Source organism: Dipodomys ordii, unplaced genomic scaffold (genome assembly GCF_000151885.1).
Source record: "Dipodomys ordii isolate 6190 unplaced genomic scaffold, Dord_2.0 Scaffold96, whole genome shotgun sequence".
Classification (NCBI taxonomy): domain Eukaryota; kingdom Metazoa; phylum Chordata; class Mammalia; order Rodentia; family Heteromyidae; genus Dipodomys; species Dipodomys ordii.
Window position 1 is genome coordinate 1,352,375 of NW_012267312.1, and position 22,787 is coordinate 1,375,161.

Below are 22,787 nucleotides of genomic sequence, written 5' to 3' on the forward strand. Positions count from 1 at the left end.
CATAAATTATTAAGTAATTTTACCCTAGATGTGCTTCTTTTTGCATATGTTAACATTTAAACACACTAGAAACATTTCCTGAAATTGCTTATGCTAATGCCTACTGCTACTTATTTTAAATGGTAGTTCCACTTGAAATCAAACCTCAGGTCTCAAAATATCAGCTAAGCCAAAGAAAGTATACTAAAGTATATAGACATGAATTCTGAAAGCTTCCAGTGTTTCAGTGACTTTTTAATATATAAATAAACCCAATCAAAGAAGCATAAGATAAAATTCTTAAAAAATATTTGCTGGTATTAGCTTCAGTCCCACAATAATATAAATCAATCAAACATAAAGCAAAATGTTTCATTAACTTCCTAAGGGTATAACAGATACTAAATGAAAATTGCCTTGGAGAATAGTTGATACTGTTGTGCATAAGCTAAAAAATGAATGTTTGCTTAAATAAAAACATGAACATCTCAAAGGCAATTATTACACAAAGCATAAAAGAACGACATTAATCTCTCCTGCTGGATCTATTGAAGAGTACTATATGTCAGTGATTCTAAGAGAAGGTATTCATTCTATTGTGAATAAAAAGATCAGTAAACAAAAATTCTTATTTTTTCTTTCAATTTTTTCAATAATAATTGACATTGCAATTGGCTAATTGCAAGGCAGAGACACAGGAGAATTGCAAGCCCTGGCAAAAACTTAGTGAAATCCTATATCAAAGGACAAGCCAGTTGTGCTGTTTCACATCTGTTACCATATCTCTGCTGGAAGCAAGAACAAAAAATTCATGGTCTGAGGCTGGCCCAGGCAGAAGCATAAGACCCTACAAAATGTGAAAAAATAGGCTGCAGGTGTTGCTCAAGTGGTAGAGCACTTGCCTAGCAAGCATGATGCTCTCAGTTTTGACACTAGTACTTGCAAATATTAAATAAGTGACTCTATCATAGAAAATGCTTTTATATCTAAGATTTTATTGGCCAAATGAAAATACAACCAGTGGTTGGAGAACTATTAATATACTTTGTATTATATTTGATTGACTTTGAATTGTTCAAGTTGGATATATTAGAATATCTGTCCTAAAGGCTATACAGTATATATTATAACATACATTTTCCACATAGGAAAGTATGTCATGTTAGGTATAGCAGGCTCTTTATTTCATAAGCTGTATTATTCATAGAGCTATTCCTATTATAAATTCACCAATATATTCCTAATTATGATGTAAATACCTTATATAGGTATTTCTATTCCACAGAACATATTCTATAGGTTCAATTGATGACAAAGATGTGAAAGACATTTTATCATTTAATAAGAAAAAGATCCATTTTAATGATTATCAATCATCATCATCATCATCATCATCACCATACTAACTACATTTTCAGTCCTGGTTATTGAACCCAGTACCAGCAAGTGCTCCACCATTTAGTAACACCGTCAGACAAAACACAGTCTATTTTAACTATACTCTTAATATTTTAAAAGAGGATAAGGAACTGACTACTATATGATGATTTATGAAAAACAAAATCATTAATAAGTTAATCCTTCAAATGTATAACCTATAATTTTTATCCTTTGTTTCAGAATGTATAACGGATTATGCCTGCCTTCTTAATTACTGGAATAGAAGAATACTCATGAAGAAGTAGTAGGGGTCAATATTGAGGCAAAACATCCCTGTACTGAAAAATAGTCCACACAACTAATTCCCACAGAGCCAAAAACTTGGACAAAATGACCTACAGAATATATAAAAACATATAAGAATATATAAAAATATGATTCACAGGAGTCAATATTTAGCGATGCATTATCCAAAAGAGAAGAAACATTTCTACTTAATCACTCACGCCAACTCACGATGTCATTATAATTTGGTTTCCCAAGTATATTCATCAAAAGCAAAAAGAAATGCTCCTCAATTTAAAATGAGGTTGCCTATTAATATATTCATCATGGTATCAAAATGTAAGTAGCATGGAAGTTCCTTAAAAGACTAAACTTATATACTACCCATATATAGTAAACATATAGCTACCTAAGATCCAGCAATCTCATTCCTGGGTATTTATCAAATAGAACACAAAGAATACCAGACTAAAGCTACCAGCACAAACATGTTCATGGCAGCATTGTTTACCATAGCCAAGATAGGAAATCAACCCAGATGCCCCTCTGAGGGTGAATGGAGCAAGAAAATGTGGTATATATACACAATACTACTCATTCATCAGAAAAAATGATACAATTTGTAAGGAAATAGAAAGACAGAAAATATAAATTAAGTGAAGTAAGCCAGAGCCAAGGAAACATAGGCTGCATGGTTCCCTCATTTGTAATAACTAGAATATATCTATAAAGGGTGGCATATATGCACAATGGGATTTGATGCATTCATCATAAGGAATGATGTACCATTAATAACGTAATGGAAAGACTTGGAATAAATTATATTAAACAAAGAAAGCCAGAGCCAAAGAAACATAGGTTGCATGGTTTCCCTCATTTGCGGTAACTAGAATGTGCCAATAATCTACAAGTAAACACACTGAATGATTAACACACACACACACACATACACAAACACACACACATACACACATTGTGACATGAATTATATAGGACTCTGTACATTCACTGAGGCCAAAGGAGGATATGCACAGGAGTGGTTGACAAAGGCTCAATAGCTATGTGCATATGATCATATAAAATAATATTTTCTTAAATGAGCTCCAAGAAAAAGAAACAAGAGATACTTTAATTGCAATTTTTGTTGTTTTTGTTTTCTTTTCCTTTTGTCTTATTTTGTTAGTTTGTATTTGTGAGAGTAAGGGGGGGCACCAAAGAGGTAGAACAAAGGGTGAAGAAATGTAACAGTGGTACTCACTAGACACTGTGGAAAATGAACTGTTTATCTTGCGGGGGGGAAGGGAGGGAAGAGGGACAGGAGGTAAAAACTGAGAGAGAGCAAGGAAAGGGGAGGCATGGTTCCAAAAATTGTACTCATTAGCTGATTCAAATAACTGTAACCCCTCTCTATATCAACTCTACAATAACAATAAAAAATTAAAAAATAAAAACCAATGCCTGTGTGAGTAGGGTGAAGTAGGGGGCAGTGGAAATCAGTGGAAAAAGTATTTCCCTAACATGCATGAAGCTATAGGTTTAATTCTCACTACAGCAAAGCTAATGCATTTGCTATACCTAAACCAACTGGCAGGCAGTTTACTGATTTTACAGTACACTGTACAATGTCAGCTGTTTGTCCTTGAGAGCATGTGGCTGACTTGGAACCATGCCTCACAGCCTAAGAGAGGATCTTACTGAATACCATTAGCCCAAGGAAAGATCAAAATTCAAATCATGTTTTACCATTGTGAAGTTGAAAATTTGTAAATAGAACTAGCATACTTTGAGGATCACCTGCATATAAGTCAATGGAGATATGAGTTTTCTTACTTTTTATGTAATAGCTAATTGAAAATATATGAATTTGTATTTTGATTTCTATAGTATCCTTTCCACCTTTTTATGTTTAACTCCCCATAACATAGAGGATGAAATTACAAGGTCTCAAAGGTAGGACAGTGTAAACATGCATTTCAGTTAGCCTATTGGTCCACTGAGGTCCTGGAATATCAACATACGGCTGTTGATTTTTTTTGTTTGTTTGTTTTGGTTTGGTTTTAGACTTAAAGAGCAGTTATAAGGCTTGAACTCAAGGCCTGAGTGCTGTCCTTGAGCATTTTTGCTCAAGGCAAGCACTCTCCCAATTTAAGCCACAGCTCTACTTCTGGTTTTCTGGTGGTTAACTGGAGATTAGAGTCTCATAGGGACTTTTCTGCCCTGGATAGCTACAAACTGTAATCCTCGGATTGCAGCCTCCTGAATAGCTAGGATTACAGATATGAGCCACCAGTGCCTGGCAACATATTTTTAAAATACTCTATTCACTTAAGGATTATTGATGGGCTTCATTCCAGCTTAAGGAAGTGCTTTAACTCAGCTACCTACACCAGAAAACCATGCTCTAGAGGGCAAAGGTATTTCCATGAACTTCTCAGTAGTTTTTCCCCAAACATAGGACAGTAAATCACCCTTTGAATTAGTTCAAGGGACTTCATCCTCTTCGATCCTTACATTTCAATAAAAACCTAGACTGGGTTGAAAATCATTGTCATTCTTACCTAGAGATGACATGATTTCATTGTCAAAATTCCTAATAAAAAGTTTTCTATCACTTTCAGCAAGTTTGAATCTTTCCTGGATTTTTCATTTGCTGGTAGCAATGATCCAGGTTGACAATGTTTTGACTTTTCAATAACGAAACTCACCATCACTGATTAAGAATGCTCTGCTTCGGTACTAAGTATTGCAAAGATTATTTCATTATGAGTGTCATGTATTTCAGAGCTTCTTCCCAAACATTAGCTTCTATTATATTGCTATTATTCCCACTGATTGCTTCTCAAGTTTCTAGTTTGAGAATGTAGTAAATTCAAAACTAGGTAAGAACAGACTGAAGTTGCAAAAAGCTAGTACTTCAATAATGTATCTCAAAGCCTATAAGAAAAAAAAGAATAGTATGTCCCTATGTTCCAATCCATGTGTCTAGAAGATAGGGCTATGTAGTGCCAGAGATAAGGATGAAAGACATTAAGTCTTTGATGAATGAAAATATACAGGGCTTCCTGTCAACAAAAGAAACAGAAAATGAATGGTCATCAAATAGGGGGCATCCTCAGAGTGACAAATTATACCAGAAGAAGCATCAGAAACCAATTTCCTGATTTGAATAGTAAACCATGTTTACTTTTGTAGAGAATATGAATGAAATTGGCTTGAGTAGCTAATTAATTATAGTTGATTACTCTATCAAATCTCTTGACAGAATTAGCAAAACATTACTTTTTTATAATTATTTAGAGTCAAAGTATTTTGCTCCAGCCATGAGACATATACATTCTAAAGATTTCTTTGATTTTCCTTAGTTTTCCCACAATTTTATACATTAGTTTTAGTTATTAGCAGTGTAAAAGCTAAAGCAAAATGAGAACTTGATAATATAGTATAAAAAGATAGAGCATTTTAAATATATCTAGAATATAGAAAAACATACGATTCACTGTCTTCTATACTTTGCTTAGGAGATGGAACAGTCAGGTGTGAGAAAAAACATTAAAGTAAACTAAAAATAATGGTAGACCAGATATGCACCAACCTTCAGGATCCAGCAGTTTCTCTATGCCTAGCTGACATTTGGCAATGTTGAATGCATGTTCCAGTCTTTGTGTGGCTGATTTCTGGGAAACCACACTATTCCAATCAAACAGGTCTGGCCTGAAACACATACATACACAAATAAATATAAATATAAATCCATCTAGAATATTCCGTGAGAATTCGTTCAATTGGTGTTCAAATGGATAGCTCACATCCATCATCCTTATTTTTCACTATCTCTCAACATTTTTTTTCTTTTTTGTGCCAGTCCTGGGGCTTGAACTCAAGGTCAGAGCACTATCTCTGAGCTTTGGGGGCTTGAGGCTAGCACTATACCACTTCAGCTACAGCTCCATTTTTTGGGGGTGGGTGGGCGGGGACATGGTTGGTGGTTAATGGGAAATAAAGATTCTCATGGATTTTTCTGCCCAGGCTGGCTTTAAACCATGATCCTCAGATCTCAGATTCCTAAGTAATAAGGATTTCAGTCATGAGTCACCAGCCCCCAACTTTCAATAACATCTGAAGTTCTAAAAAGTCAAAATTTTGAGAATCCTGACATTATAGAACTTAAGAAGATAAAATATTCTGTGCTCAATGAAACTAGGAAATGAAGAACATCCTAAAGAAAATAATCAACTATAGTTTATCCAATAAGAAAAATGTTTTAATTTTATTCAGCCTTACAGATTTGAATAGTTGTCACTTATAGGTAACTGCTAATTTTATACATCAATACCAAATCTCTTCCCTGAACTCTAGACTTGGTTCAACTGCTTATTCAGTATTTCTACTTGATCATAAGCATCAAGTGTCCCCAACTGGTTTTTATTTGCTATTCATCTCCATTTTATTCCTCAAAACCCATTTATTATATTGTTCTTCCTTAATAATCACAAAGTTCTAATTTACAGTTACTCAGAAAAATTTAATAATCATCTTTGATGACTTTCATTGTCACACAGTATTTAACTGAAAATATAACCAGAATCTAACCACTTCTCACTACTCTCAGTGCCATTATGCCCTTTGTAATACTGTATATTAATTATGGAATGTGGTGGTTACATTTATGCATGCAATCTGTCCTGCTCATATTTATACTTTGCATTATTCCTGTCTACTATATTTTATAATTTAATCTTATTTTTAAAGTTTTTGTAAGGATTTATTTTGGTATAATGTGGTTAAAGTAGGGAAAAATGGAAAACAGAGAGAAACATTTTTTGGTTCCCCGGGCAGGAAATGGGAAAGAATTATTCTATTCTTAACTATTTCTATGTCTCCCCACCATGAGAACATACAGGTAGAAAAAATATAGGTAGTTTGTGAGGCAGTTATTATCCTACAAATATTTAAAATCTAATAGGGAAGAAACTTGCATATTACCATGATGAGTAAACATTTAACAATTTAAAAGCAATTAACTGGTCTTTTAACTATTTATGATTTGTATTAATGTTTAAGTAGTTGTACAAAGGAGGTGACATTTCACAAAGCAGTTTATGAATATAATGCATTTTGATCAGTGTCATTCCCTTCTCCCTTCTCACCCCCTCTTCCACTCACCACCTCCCTTACTCTTCTTATTTTTGTGGTATATATCATGGTTTTTAAATGCACAAAAACAATAAAACTAATCAGCTGTAGAGGAAAGCCAGATAGCTTTGAATAGTAAAATAGACCATAATTCATAATTAAACCAAAGGTCACCAAGTTTTAAGGAAGACAACATCATTACAGAGACAGTGTAAATTTATTTACTTTTTGAAAGTGTAAATTTTATTTATTTAGTTAGTTAGTTAGTTAGTTAGTTGGTATTGGGGCTTGAACTCTGGGCCTGGGCGCTGTCCCTCAGCTCTTCAGCTCAAGGCTAGCGCTCTACCATTTGAGCCACAGCACCACTTTCAGTTTTCTGATGGTTAATTGGACATAAGAGTCTCACAGACTTTTCCTGCCCAGACTGGCTTTGAACTGAGATCCTCAGATCTCAGCCTCCTCAGTAGCTAGGATTACAGGCGTGAGCCACCAGCGCCTGGCTGAAAGTATAAATTTAAGTCCCAAAGCTTCCACATATTAGTCAAATAATGCTAGGTAAATCATATATCCTCTCTAGGTCTTAGCATCCTAACTTGTTAACTGGGGCAATTGTAGCATTTGTCCTGAGAAATAAGAATTTTGTTTAGAACATTGACTAAAAAACAATAATTATTTTCAAACATTGGCTTTTCTTTTTTCTATTAACTGTATATATATATATGAAAAACAACAATAATTCTTTTTAATAACTATTCAAACTAGGAACAAGTATCTTTATAGAGCAGATATAAATGCTATTTTTTGTTTGTTTGTGTGCTCATAACAGGGCTTTAATACAGGGCTTGAAGTTCTCATTTGGCTTTTTATTTAAGGCTCATGCTCTGCCACTTGGGCCACATCTCTCCTTGTTTAAAACTATTTTAAGTAAAAGAATATTCATATTACAAATTTGTATTGGAAAAAGGATAAGTATAAGGACTTCTGCATAATTAATATCAGATAGTCAGTGATTCCTTTCTACACATGGCAGAAAGTTGTCTTTTTGGAGGTACTTTTAGCCAGGTGTTGTGTTTCACACTTGTAATCCTAGCTACTCCGGTGATTGAAATCTGAGGATCATTGTTTGAAGCCAGTCCCAGGCAGAAAAGTCTGTCAGACTCTTATCTCCAATTAAGCACAGAAATTTGGAAGTATAGCTGTGGTCCAAGTGGTAGAGTGCTAGCTTAGAGCAAAAAAGGTCAGAAACAGTGCCCAAACCTTATCTTCAAGGACTGGCACTTTCATATCCTGTGTTTTAGTTTCCAGGATAAATAAGAAGAATAACATGATTATTATGTAACCAATAAAACTAGGAACTAGACAGGGATGAGATTATTTCTGTAGGCTTTCTATTGAGGAGCAATAAAGACATACACTGTCAGAAATCAATTTACCAAGGAACAAAGTTATTCAATATATGACATATTATTATGATAACCATCAGGAAAAAAAGTAGAGCTAGCTGTCAGTGACTGCATCTTAGTATTGGACTGTGATGAGGTAGAGTTTGGGTCACAAAGACATGTTTGTTTCATTTTTTTTCTTCAAGTTCTAAAATCTGATTTTTCAAACCAGGCACTGTAGTCCCAATATAAGGAAATAAATTAATTATAAGTTATTGCAACTTTGCCTGCAAACTTCGGATATATTTCGAATCAATTATCAATAAGTTTAACCATAAGAATGAAATCTCAATTCCTTTCAATTCCACTGTAGTACACTGTGTTTTAGCACAAAATACTTAATTTCCAAGGTCCTTTGTCAATCTCTCTGCTCTATATTAAGAACATGCCTTTGTTCTATATAGCTTAGTCACTCAATTATTGAAATCAGGACACCTCATGACATTCCAAATATACCAATGACAATCACCTTGAAACAGAAAGTTGAACCATTTTCCTTTCTTTAGATAAACAACAAGAATGTCTGTTAAAGGCAATGAGGTAGATGATTCATGAGAAAACACTAAATAACTGTGAGAAACCTTTAACAAGTAACCATGTAATGTGTATAAAGACATAGTGACTGATGATTCATTCAATATATTAGGGGACAATATATAAATGAGGATTTTTTTGACAGAGGAAGACTAGGTCAGTGACAGAGCAATCTGAATATGTTTACTGTCTTACCTACAAATTTATTCAGAAATCATAAAGCAGAATATTAACAAATGTGGTGTGTGAACATGCTCACAGAATGGAAGTCTTCCACTTGAAGAGAAAATGTTAAAGTGCCTACAAGGACCACATAACCTGATCCTCAATATTTTTGTTCATCTGAGAATGTGTACATGAAGAACAAGATCAATATTTTTTCAGGCCCTTCACGTGAAGCATGTGGCTGCATAAATGAGCACTGATTTATGATGCAGAATGAATATCTCTATCCTTCCTCACCTGACTATATTGAAGCAATGGAATTTTTTTCTTCCATTGTGCTAAGAAAAACAATGTGTTAACGTTGTTTAACATGCTGATTGGGTGTCAGTCTGCCTCCTTTCTAAAATCAGGTTGCTGAGTCATTCACCTGGAAACCCAGTCTAGATGGGGTTAATTAAACCCAGCTGGAGCATGACACCTACCAAAGATGCTTATTTAGAGTGTGTTTGCCCTTGGGTTGAGCTTTACCATGAAGAAAATTTATATTCTGAGCCTTTCTAGAAGCAAGAGTGGCACAGGAAAAATGGTAGACTTGTCAAACAAAATGAAAAATTAGAACAAGAAAGGATAACCTGCATTAAGAATCAGTGCATTCGCATTTTAAGCACAGTTAATTAGGCAATGCATTTGATCCTGTGTTTGGTAAATGATATAGGAAATAATAAGACCTAAGTAACAAGGTGCTGCTTGTTCATGCCTGTAATCCTAGATACTCAGGAGGCTTAGAGCTGCAGGATCATGGCTCAAAGCCAGCACAGGTATAAAAGTCTGTTAGATTCCATCTCCAATCAACCAGTAAAATACCAAACTCAAGCAATAGAGTGCCAGCCATGAGCAAGGAGCAGATCGAGAGAGCTTAAAGCCCTGAGTTCAAACCCTGGTACTTGCACGTGTGTGCCCACACAAACACACATACCAAAAGTGGATATTTCCTAGAGCTTATATATGTTATTGATAGCACATTTGGTATGGTACTGTAGAGATTGTACATATACATATTAATACTTTATAAACTATATGTTACATAAATATAAATAAAATATTTTCTACATGGTTTTGCTTTTCTTGAGCTTATATTAATTCATTTGTTGACTTTAGTGTACAATAAAAGAAAACAGCTATTTTATCACCTTAGGAAATAAAATACTCCATGGAATATAGTCAAGGACATTTGATTCACTATGTTATAGTGCTCTTTTTATGAAAATCCACAGAACTATCCCTTGCTTTATAGCAGTTGTTCCACTTGTCCAGGGAAATTGTTTCTTTTGATAATCTGATCAGTAAGTGAGAGAATAGATGTTCTTTGCCTTGGGTGTTATGATGCTCCCAGTCTCCTTAAACCTTCAACTAGAAGAAAATATACAGGACTTACAGTGTTTAATATCTAAGTTGCATTTAATGAGAGAATTTTTTTCTTTCTATGTAATTTATCTGATAATGGTAATTACTTTTAGTACAATTGCTTTTGTGAAATTTTGGAAACATTTTTAGTTAAATAGGTTAGGTTCATGCCAATATAAGATTTGTACAGAAAGATTAAGCCCATTGTTGGTAACTTAGAAAAAAAACCCTAAAAGTTCTGGGAGTTTCGGTTTCATATATGGTCATCTTCTGATTCAAAGGTAGTCAAAGTCATGCCCTTATAACTTTACTTTTTTGTTGTGGTTATTTGCTGCCAGACCTGGGACTTGAACTCAGGGCCTAAGTGCTGTCCCTGAGCATTTTTTCTTTTTCTTTTTTTTAAATCAAGACTAGAACTCTACCACTCAATGCACAGGCTCCACTTTTGGCTTTTTGGTGTTAATTCGAGATAAGAGTCCCATGGGCTTTCCTGCTCTGGCTGGATTGGAGCTGCCATCCTCTTATCTCTGATTCTTGAGTAGCACTGAGCCACTAGCACCCAGCTTTTAATATTTTAACAATTACATAAAAAAGTAGACAAAAGTCAGTTGTGTTGGCATGTGTTTGTAATTTTGGCAATCACAAGCTGAGGCAGAATGATAGCCACTCTGAGCCTGGCATGTGATACATAATAAGAATGTGTCTTAAATAAAAAAAATGTAGAAAAATGCTGGGTGCCAATGCCTACCTACTCAGGAGGCTGAGATCTGAGGGTCATGGTTTGAAGCCATCTGGGGCAGAAAAGTCTGTGAGACTCTTGACTCCAGTAAACTACTCAGAAAAAGCCCAAAGTGGAGCTGTGGCTCAAGTGATAGAGTGCTAACCCTGAGAACAAACAGGTTCAGGGACAGCACCTAGGCCTTGAGTTCAAGCCCCAGGACTGGCAAAGAAAAATAAATCTAGAAAAATACTTTTAATCTTTCCAGTCTAATGAATAGTTAAATATGATTAACACAGGTAGCAGATGGCATAGTAGAGAATAATCTGAAACCACACTGGGAAAAGATACATCTTATATTCTAAATCAATACTTATAAAAGGAATTTAAATTATCAGTAATATCCTTACCTATGACTATGGATGAGAGCATTCAAAGCCAGGCCATCAGACCAGCTGGTGGTAAAATTGATGACATTAACCTGTGGATAATTACGCGTTGATTGTCGGACCCAGCTCAGAAGTATCTTTTCACTGTTGGTTTGTTGCAATCCAGCCATGATATTTTTCATTACATTTTTGACCTATATATGAATATATAAACAAATTGTGCATAAGAAAACACATTCCCTGAACAAAATCTCTGTAAACTTCAATGTGAATGTCTTCTTTCTTTAGTAAAAACATGTGAGAACTTCAGTCCAGTTACTATGGAGAAAGAATAGATTTTTTACCAGGGCTACATCAATTCTAAATGGTTAGAAATCTATTTTGACAGTTGCTGGCCTGTACCACTTATTACTCCTAGATTCTGCCATATTTAATTATAAATTTAATGCTTTTTGTCTCACCTTTCTAATTTACAATGGTGAGGCCATAGAAGATAGCCAATAATTGAAACTCAATCTGATTTTCTTTTTGAATAAGAGAAATAACACAGTAAATGAGAAAAGGCCTTTTTAAAAAATGTACTTCAAAGTTTTCCTTTGTAAATTGTGTGAAATGTGCAAGCTACCAAACCTTTTTTTAGGATTCGGCTTCTTTTTCTACACAAAAAATATGATTACAACAAATCTACAACATAGTAAAATAAAATCTAGTTTTCTACTATAACAAAATAATACAAGTTATGTTTCTTGACTGAACTGAGAAAGGGAAAGAACAAATGTTTAAATTGTTTTAAAATCAGCAACAAATTAAAGAACTATTTCTCACTAAGAATGATAGCTCTGTGGCCTTGATTTTATATTCACTAAATGGTTTCTGTACATTTGATTCTCTCCTAGGCTTTAGGTAAGTGCAAATACTTTTGAACAGTTTATTGTTATTTCAAAGTTTCATTTCTCTAAATAATCTGAAGCTCAACTTCATTTAAAGCATGTTTATAAATTTCAAGAATTCAAGGACATTTCATTATGGAACATATTGTCTACATATTCTACTGAAGTTTTTTACTATGCTACTTTAAATATATAGTTTAGGTCCCTTCTGAGATTTATGAAGGCAGTATATTTAAGTAAATTTGATCAGTCTTTAGCACCAGGGACTTCTCTGTTTGAGAAGTATAAGGTTATATGCTATCAAAATTTGATCAAATGATGAATATTTATGTCCAGCCTAAATATGGTATTTTGCTTTTTCATTCATGTAGAAATTAACAAGTACCTTGGGGGAAATACATGTATTAACACTGTGAGTTCTACTCATATTCTTGTGAAAGATTCAATGCAAATTTCAGGACACAATATTAAATCTGAGTTTTAAAATACTTGAAAAAGAGTTCGGATGACTTTGGAAAACAGTAACAATTTGAATATATGAATTTTTGCATGCGTTTGTTGTGATCTCTTGATAACCTGATCATTTAGACAGTTACTTGGTGAAAAAATAAGTCAAATAATTACATAATGTATACACTTTTGCACATAATAACCTATCATGTATGAAATGCATAATCTCTATGCACAACTGTCTTGTGCCAGGGTTGGAATCAGTGGCTACCGGCACAGCAGTTGCGATGCATTTTCAGTGGTCAGGGAAATCTCCAGTGATGGATGGGATTCATTTGTGAAATGCTTTCCAGGTTACCTTCTATGTACATAATGTTTAAAGACAACAAAGTATTTAATTCAAGCACTTTGAGCATCATTATGTCACTAATTCAGCTTATCAACTTCAGGCTCATTGGTATTATTGCTACTTGGATGCAAATGTTGCTGTGAAAAAGATAAAGGATGATGTGTAAAAATCATTTATCATTTTCCTACATAAAAGACAGATATCAAGCAATCACTGGACATAAAGTGAACAAAAGAATTTCCTAACTTCAGGACTTAAGGTCCCTGAGAATCAATTGAAAAGACACATGGGTGTATATTTGTATGAGAGAGTGTGTGTATTTATGTGTGTGAAAGAGATATACAGAGAGAGGCACTGAGAGAGCTGCTAAAGTTATAAATATCTATACAAAAAGGAAATAAGTGAAATGTCAATGAACATTGATTTTTAAAAATTACTAACAAGGAGCTGGAACTATATCTTAATGGTAGAGCACTGGGTTAGTATATATAAAGCCCTGGATTCCATCCTTGATACCCCAAACCAAACCGAACCAAATAGAAAAGACAACAGTCAAACACAAAATGGGAATTAAATGGGAAATGAAGGTGTGATGAACATGAAGATATATCATGTAAAGTTTCACTCAGGAAAAGGATTGTCACCAGATAGATTCCAGCTGGCAATTCCCTTGGGAAATATCTGAAGTACCAAGTCCTATCACCCAAAGTCTCACTCTTTCCAGGGGATTCCTCATCTAGTGGCTTATGAAACAAAGATGTATAAATACAATCAGCCATTTTGGCTTCACTTGGAACCATTTTGAAGGGTCATTTTGCACCAAGGTCACTACAGGGTTAAGCAAGTTGGGTATTGGGTCTGCATGAAAGCTGTAACTTTTCCTCTTCCCACTGCTGCCACCTCTGTCCTTGATGAGTTATTGGTCCCAAAAACAATATCTCTATCTCAAATCTACATCATAGAAACAAGCCTGTGATTGGAATGTGTTATAGTGAAGGACTAGAGTTAAAGTGATGTAGGAAGAAGATTCTACATGGAAAGGAGTCTCTACCACACTGCTGAAAAAAGAGAGCTGTAACTATTTTGTACAGAAATTGGTAGGTAAGAAAGTGTTTATAGAGAAGAGGTTCAGCAGTGCAAAACCATTTGTTTTGTAATTGTATGAAGCTTAAATGACATATAGAGTTTACTGTGTGAATTACTTGAGTAGTTACTGTAATTCAGCCAGAAAATGTGGAAATCTGATTTCTGTTAGTACACCACTGTTAAGATTTGGTTTTATTTCCAGCTGATTGCCAGAACCAAGTTTACCACTTGAAAAAGGATGGTTTGCACTTACAAAAATGGAAAGATGCCAAGCACACATTGTCTGCATCACAGCTTTGTTCAAAGCCACCTACTCCTGAAAATACACATTAGTTTTCACCCTAACAATTGTATTTGAAGTGGAAGCTGCAAAAAACGATGACTGGAAAGTAGAGTTGATATTCCCAAGTTCTCAAAAGTTGAAGAAGTTCTGGGCAGCACTATTAATAACATAGTATGTGCCACTGGAAGAAGAGATTCCTACATTTTTATGTCTTAAAGCCTAGCTTAATCGGATAAATCTGAAAAGTGCATTAAATGGGCTGGAGGATTTTAATCTTTACTGAGATTCAAGGGCTTCTTCTATATCATAATATATATATATATATATATATGATAGTGAAAATATTTTTGGAGATTCAATTAAATGTTCGACAGCAAAAATGTATAAGGAGTGTTTAGTAATTTGGGGAGAACAGGGCAATATGCTAGAAGAGAAAAAGAGGCAAAGCCAACTCTGCCTTCTTGCAATCACAAGAAAAGGCAATTCAAGGACATAGGTGAAAATAGCAGTGCGTAAGGGAGTTTTCAGATAAGAAAAGACTGAAAAATTCCTTCTAGCATTTTTTCCTAATGCTACCCTTTTCCTTATACTCCCTCAAAATGAGTCCTCATAAGCAAATGAAGAAAATATCAGACCTGAGAGCAGTAAAATTCTTTCCCTGAGAGATTTTCCATGTAATAACAAAGGATTGGAGGAAATAAAAAAGGATAAGAGTGGAAGATAAATTCAATTAATAAATCCTTTCGGAGATCTGTATTTGACTGAGTTCTTTTCCTTGCTCTATCACAACCAACATCTATCTGTTCCACTTGGTGTGGTCCACAGACTGGGGTCATAAGATAAGTAAGACAATTGCAAATGTGCAAGAAAATTCTATGGCAATTTCATTACTATTCACTATTATTACACTTAATAATAAAAAGTAAATAGTGCTTGTGTATCATTTTTTCACTTTTTTATGTTTCAGTTTAGTAATTTACATATCATGGACTAAGGGAGAAAGTGTTCCTTCTTTAAGATATTTTAAGAAGCACTGAGCAACAGAAGGAAAGTAGTTCAATGATTATGGGGTATGTCATTTTGTTGATTTTCTTTATACCAATACTGTATGGAAAAGTCTGGAAAGTGCCAGCATAGCCTCACCTGAGGCTCACATGGGCTATTCTTTATATTCAGTAGTTACGGTTTTCTACTACTCTTCCCATATTGCTGTGAAGTGTAGTTTAACTGAGTAACTGAAATTAAAAGGCATGGACATGATTGGGAAATCATTATGGACCCTTTTTTGAGTATGTCCACCTCTGACCTACACATTATTTGATGTAGACTAAGACCAATTTGTAATTCAAGTTAAAAGTCAACTCAACTAAATGAACTTGTGATAACTATTACAATTCAGAGGGACTTCCAACACAATGCTAAGTGAAACAATTATACAAAAAATACACATATTGTGTTACCACTGGAATTGAATATGCAAAAAGCCACATATATATATAAAGAGAGAGAATAGATTAATAGTTGTCTAGAGACAGAGTAGTATAACAAAGTGAATGTAGTATACAAGAAAAAAATCTTCTTAATGTGGTGGAATGTGCCAAAATGAGATTGTTCGGATGAATAATACAACTTTAAATAGCCCAAAATTTAGCTTCATTAGGAAATAAAACCTGCTCAAGAATGCTCAAGAATGTTTGAGAAGTTAGTGAGTGAAAGAACTAAACCAGTTTGGTACACATTGAATTCTACACTGAGGAATGGTAAATTTATGGTATAAAATTAGATCTCAATAGAGAAATTTTATTTAAAAAAACAGTAATCCCTACTAGTGAAAAAAAACAAACATATCTCAAGTATCCTCTAGATTCTTAACATATGACAGAAAAGTGCTAAGCAATCAGTGTCATTCATAGGACATTTTTCATATAACAATGGCTCTCTATACTGAATGTTTGGCAGATATTCTCTTAGATCAGTCTCATCGGTTTTACAGAGGTCAAATAAATGCAGTCATTCAGAAACTCTACTCTCTGTGATTGAAGAAACACTTTGCAATTTCAAAATCAGACTGTGATGCTCATTTGAGTATATAGCAGGTATGCTCATAATTATAGTGATATCTTACTCATCTTTCATTGGCATTAATTTACATTGAAAATACAGAGGATTGATTTTTAAAAAGCTCATTCTTTTAGGAATAACTGAAAGAAAACATGCCTTTCCATGTGTGTGTGTGTGTGTGTGTGTGTGTGTGTGTGCGTGTGTGTGTATGTGTGTGCACGCGCACGCCAATCCTAGGGATTGAACTCAGGGTCTGAGTGCTGTCACTGAGATTTTTTTTTCTCAACACTAGTGCTTTACCATACTTCTGACTTTTTTTAGGAGATTGGTTGGAAATAAGAGTCTCCTGAACTTCTTAAGTAGTCTGTGTTTGACCCTTGCTTGATCCTCAGATCTCAGCCTCCTGAATATCTAGGATTATAGGCATGAGTCACAGCCACCGGGAAGATGCCTTTCTCTTTACAAAAATCTTCAGTCACTTATAGGAAAGTTATAGAACACACATATTTTTAGAAAATGCTTTTTAAATTTAATTTTATTGTAAAGATGCTATACAGAGGGGTTACAGTTACATGAGTAAGGTAATGAGTACATTACCTTACTCATTGTAGAGCATTGTTACCCCTCCTTTGTTTTTTCTCCTACAATACTTCTGAATACTTATGACTAGAGTTTTGTCTTTTTGACTTATCCTTAGATAACGAGTATTAGAAAACGAGTATTAGAATGATTAGTAAATAAAAAGGACTGAATGGTTCAAAACTTGTCAGTGATTTTATAATGAAAATGTAAAATATCTTAAGAATTTAGTAGTCACATCTCAGAGAAATGCAACAGGAAATCTTAGTTGTGTCTAGTTTGAAGTTTCTTGTATTTGAAACAGAAAGCAAAGCATTTTGTTTTTGATGAATAGTCTGCTTAGTGTAGTTTTGTATATTTTTGTGTAGCACAAGGGTTGACAGTTTAGAATTCTTCAAAAGATTTGAAGCAGAACCTTGTAATTTGTGCACAAGGCAAGGGCAAAATCCTACTATAATATGCCTTATAAATGCAGTATTTGAATGAAACTAAGAAATGTAGCATTTAAAAAAGAAAATACCCTTGAAAGTAAACTCTTAACATCTCAAATGGCATAGATTTTACCAAGTTAAAAGGTAGAACTATGGAGATGGCTTTTTATTGCGTAAGGTGCATGTGTTTATATTGCAAGCCAAGGGTATAAACTGGGAAAAAGATAATCAACATGTTAATTTAAAAGGAAACATTCATCAGTATTTTACCTGCCAGTGGAGGATGATATTCCAAATCAATCCAAGAGTCAGTTTATGATTTCCATCAACTATGTCAGTGCTTCCAATATTCACTAAATCAACCTGTTTTTAAAAAAAGGAGGGGAGCATTTGAAGGAAAGAGACAAAATGACTAAAAGTGAAAAGAAACACAATTTGAAGACAATTACATTTAGCTATTAGTAGAGCCCTAGTAGCTTTACAGCACTTTTAAAGAATCCCAAAATAGAAATAAATGCATTTGTAAATTTACTCTCCATACCAAACAAGTACCCCCTAATGTATTTATCATGATAGGAACTGAAATTCCTTTTAACATATGAACCGATTACTACAAATGAAAGTGGCCAGTGTATCTCCAAATAAAATATAGAATGTGACAATTCATAAAAGATTCTTAAAATTAAGACAATGTTCCATCAGATAGATTTGAAACAAAGCTTATGAGAGGGCTATTATATTAAGGGTAACTATATTTGACGACAATCTAGGGCATTTGAAAACTATTACATTTCTAATGACAATGGAACTAATAGCCTGTTCCCTTCTCTTTACACAGAACTGGAATTAAGAATCAAAATTGAGAAGAGATACTTCTTCAAAGCAAATTTCCAAACTATGGTTCGGTGTGGTTTTTCCCCTAAAGATTCATGTCCTGATGTTTAGATACTTTCAAATGTCGAACCAGTGAGAGAAGACTAGGTTACTAAGGTAATAACCTTCAAAAGGGATTAATGTCCATCACCAAAGAGAAGATTAAGTCTGAAAGAATTGGATTATTTGCTTGAAGAGAGGGCTGTTATAAAGCTATTTTGGCTTTTTCAGCTTGCTAGCTTCCTTTCTTTCTTACCATGTAACCTTTCACTCTTGAACCTTTTGAAAGAATTTACCAAAAAGAAATGGTGTTTTAGGAGTTAAATATATTTAACTGCTTAAACATTATATGACATATATGAATTAAAACATAGCATTTCATTTATAAATACATACATTTAAAGTATCAGTTGAAATAAAGATTTAGAAATATGAAAATATTTTAGTTACTTATGCTTATTTATATTAGTGGTTCTGGGATTTGAATTGATGCCTTCATGTTCGCTAGGCAGGTGTTTCCCAGTCCTTTTTGCTTTACTTATGTATCAGATACCTTCATGCATATTTTGCCTGAACCCAGACTCTGACCACGGCCTTCCTGTTTATGGCCTCTCAAGTAGCTGAGACTATAGAGGTTTGCCACCATTGTCCAATTTTATTTATTTTTTATGTTAAAGTGAATTTCTGTTTTATTAATTAACATGTAATTTTTAATATATTTTGTTATTGTAGAGGTAATGTTTTCTTACATGTCAGGTAATAAGTGCATTGTTTTTTGAACTATGTCACCCTTCTCTCAACTTTCTCACAGTTTTCCCCCCATCCTCACCTACACGTTGTATTGTTGATTTTCAACATAGTGCCTAGTAAGTACCACTGCTGTATTTGTTCACACTTTGTCCCTCCATTTCCCTTACACAAATACAAATAAATTAACAAACACGACAAAAGTATAAGACAACAGAAACAGCAGCAGCAACCACAAAAATCTCATTTCTATTTCTTGGAGTTCATTTCATAAAATATTCTTTTATATGATAGATATTGAGCCTTTATGTTACACTCCTATGAATGTACATCCTCCCTTGGCTTCATTGTATGAATGTCTAAAAAACTTTATAATTTATCATGTTCAAGTATATTTACTTTTAACCATCCAGTAGGCACATTCAACTTACAGTAAATGAGGGAAGCCATGAAACCTGTGTTTCTTGGGAACTGGCTTAAGTCACTTAATATAATTTTTCCAAGTCTTTGCATTTCCTTATGAATGATACAATATCATTTTTTCTGATGGAAGCACAGAATTCCATTGAATATAAATATCAAATTTTCTTGACCCATTCCTCCACTGGGACTGGGTTGACTCCTTATCTTGGCTATGGTAAATAATCATGCAATAAACATGGTAGTTCTAATTGCTTTGTGTGTTCTATTGGATAAATGCCCAGGAGTGGTAGTGCTGGGTAATATGGAAGCTCTATGTTTAGTCTCTTAAGGAACTTGCATACTGCTTTCCAGAGTGGCTGAACAAGTTTACATTCAGAGTTCTTTTTGGCCTCAATCCCACCAGCATTTGTTATTTTAAATTTCTTTATAATAGCTATTCCAACTAAGGTGAGGTGGAATCTCAATATTGGTTTGATTTACATTTATTTTATGGCCTGTGATGTTGAACCTGAAGATATTAAAGGAAGAGTAGGGGAAACACCAGGTCTCCTAGTCAACCAATGGCAAAGGACATAGCTAACAAGATAAATAGAAAGCCCACAGGATAGGAAAATATTTTTAGAAGGGCCTTATATCTAAAATATACTGAGTTCAAAAAATTAACCCCCCCCCTAAAAAAATAACAACCCCTCGTGTCCATGCCTTGGAGTTCATTTTGCTTAGCATCATCTTATATGGTCATATGTACTCACCTATTGAGCCATTCTGCCCATCTGCTAAGATTATCCTACATATATACTAATTATTACAAATAAGGGAAACCATGGGACCTATGTTTCTTTGGTTCTGGCTTCCTTCACTTAATAAGATTGTTTCTAAGCCCTTCCATTTCCTTACAAATTAGGTGGTGTCATTCTTCTGATGCAAGCATAGAATATATATATATATATATATATATATATATATATATATATATATATATATATATATATATATATCACATTTTCTTGATCATCCATTCATCTACTAAGTGGCATCAGGGTTGGTTCCATATCTTAGCTATGGCGAATAATGCTGTGATGAACAAAATAGTGCTGGTAGCTTTAGTATGGTCTTGTTTGTGATCATTTGGGTAAATGCCCAAAAGTGGGATTGCTGGGTGATAGGGGAGCTCTATGTGGAGTCTTTTGAGGAACCTCCATACTGTTTCGAGAATGGTTGAACAAGTTTACACTCCCACCAACAGTGTAGTAATGTTCCCTTTGGCCACAACCCCTCCAGCATCTGTCTTTTGTTGTTGTTGTCCTCAATATCCTATGTGGTTCCTTTTTTCTTTTGTGTTTTTCCTCCTGTTGTCACTGTATTCAATTTTGGTACCCTGGGTATTGTATATACGTTTATCTGAACTAGAGAAGGGAAAGGGAAAAACAAAATGGTGAGACAAAGGACAAAGGTGAAACCTGTGCAACAGTGACATTCACAAGAAAACATGTTAGAAATGATGTGCACAACTTGTGGGAGGGATGGGGAGGGAAAGGGAAAGAGGGAGAAAAATAAGGAGTAACAAGTTAGACAAGAAATGTAGTCACTGCCTTACTTATGAAACTATAACCCCTCTGTACATCAACGTGACAAAATGTGACATAAATATCAACAATCCCAATTTTCATTGGTCGTGGGGCTTGAACTCTGGACCTTGGCACTGTCCCTCAGCTGTTAAGCTGAAGGTGAGTGTTCTACCACTTGAGCCACAGTGCCACTTCCAGTATTCTGCTGGTTAACTGGAGATAAGAGTCTCACAAACTTTCCTGCCCAGCCTGGCTTTGAATCTCGATTTTTTTTAAGAAAGAATCTCTCATTATCTTTTCCTCAGCTTGCCTTGAACTTTGATTCTCTTAATCTCTGCCTCTGCGAGAGCTGAAATTACAAATGTGAGATACTATATCCAGCTCTAACTTCTTTATTCACGAGATTTTTTTTTTTTTTGTCGGTTGTGGGGCTTGAACTCCGGGCTTGGGCACTGTCCCTGCGCTCAAGGCAAGTGCTCTGCCACTTAAGCCACAGCGCCACTTCCTCTTTATTCACATACACAGAAATATTTCATTTGCACAAATACTTGACTGGCTTTTTGTATTTACCACTCTTGAATTTTATTTGTTCCTCATTCTTCCCATAAGTTTTCCCCAAATCTGTTCCAAAAACTCATGTATTCATGCTCCTCCTTTATATGACCATTGCATGTATGAGTGTGCATGTGTGATTTTATGTAGACACAAATATATGGTTTTTACCTTCCATAAAAGAATACTATACAGATTATATTTAATACTATTTATGAAATTAATTTTGATGACTGTATATTTTATACTCTGGGTGCACTATTGTGTGGTCAAATAATTCCTTGTTTCTAGAGCTTCATTCTGTTCTGTTTTGTTTTGCTTTCCTACAAGTTTAAACATTGCAGGGATGGTCATCATATACATATATATCATTTATAGACATACAATTTATATATATATTTACACACATAATATACACATATCTTCGGAATCAATATTCATATTGTTGTAATACTAATTTCTAGCAAAGTATCTGCTTGATCAATAAATGTGTGCACAAAATTAGTAAATTTTTTCCCATATAAATTAAAAATGGATTCTATTTTAACCAATAGCAGATAAAATTAGGGTATATCCTAAATAGCAATCGTTTATTTCTGCCTTTTAGTTTTGTTTGTCTGATGAATAGAAATATATCACTTTGTTGTTTTCTGTAATTTCTACTATATTTGAACATATGATTAACTTAAAATTTCATCTGTGGATCATCTGCTATTAGGTTTAACTTATTTTTTCTCTAGAGTACTTTGTTTTCTTTGTCTTCTATAATAGTTTTATTATATAGCATTTGCAAAATACCTTGTATTTGAAATGGCTTTGTCTTTTTCTATTTTATTGATAATTTACATATGGTAAGCCACATTTATTTTTAAGCTTTAGTCTTTTAAAAATATTTTTATTGTCCTTAAGTACTTGTACAAAAGAGTTGCCATTCATCAAAGCAGTTTATTAATACAGTGCATCTTGATCAATGTCACCCCTTGAGAAGGTTGATACTTTCCTTTTGTTTTCCTTCCTTTCTTCTTTCCTTGCTACCTTCCTTCCTTCCTTCCTTCCTTCCTTCTCC

General features: G+C 34.2%; 1 protein-coding gene across 1 annotated transcript in view; it reads right to left on the minus strand.

The window, feature by feature from the left end:
* The window catches only part of LOC105993437 (dystrophin-like), a gene marked incomplete at its 3' end in the record, with an annotated part of 1,816,642 nt that overhangs the window by 1,344,763 nt on the left and 449,092 nt on the right, over positions 1–22,787 (minus strand). The window contains 3 exon segments of the mRNA XM_013026710.1: positions 5,237–5,355; positions 11,451–11,623; positions 17,829–17,921. Of these exon segments, the coding sequence (XP_012882164.1) occupies positions 5,237–5,355; positions 11,451–11,623; positions 17,829–17,921 (385 nt within the window).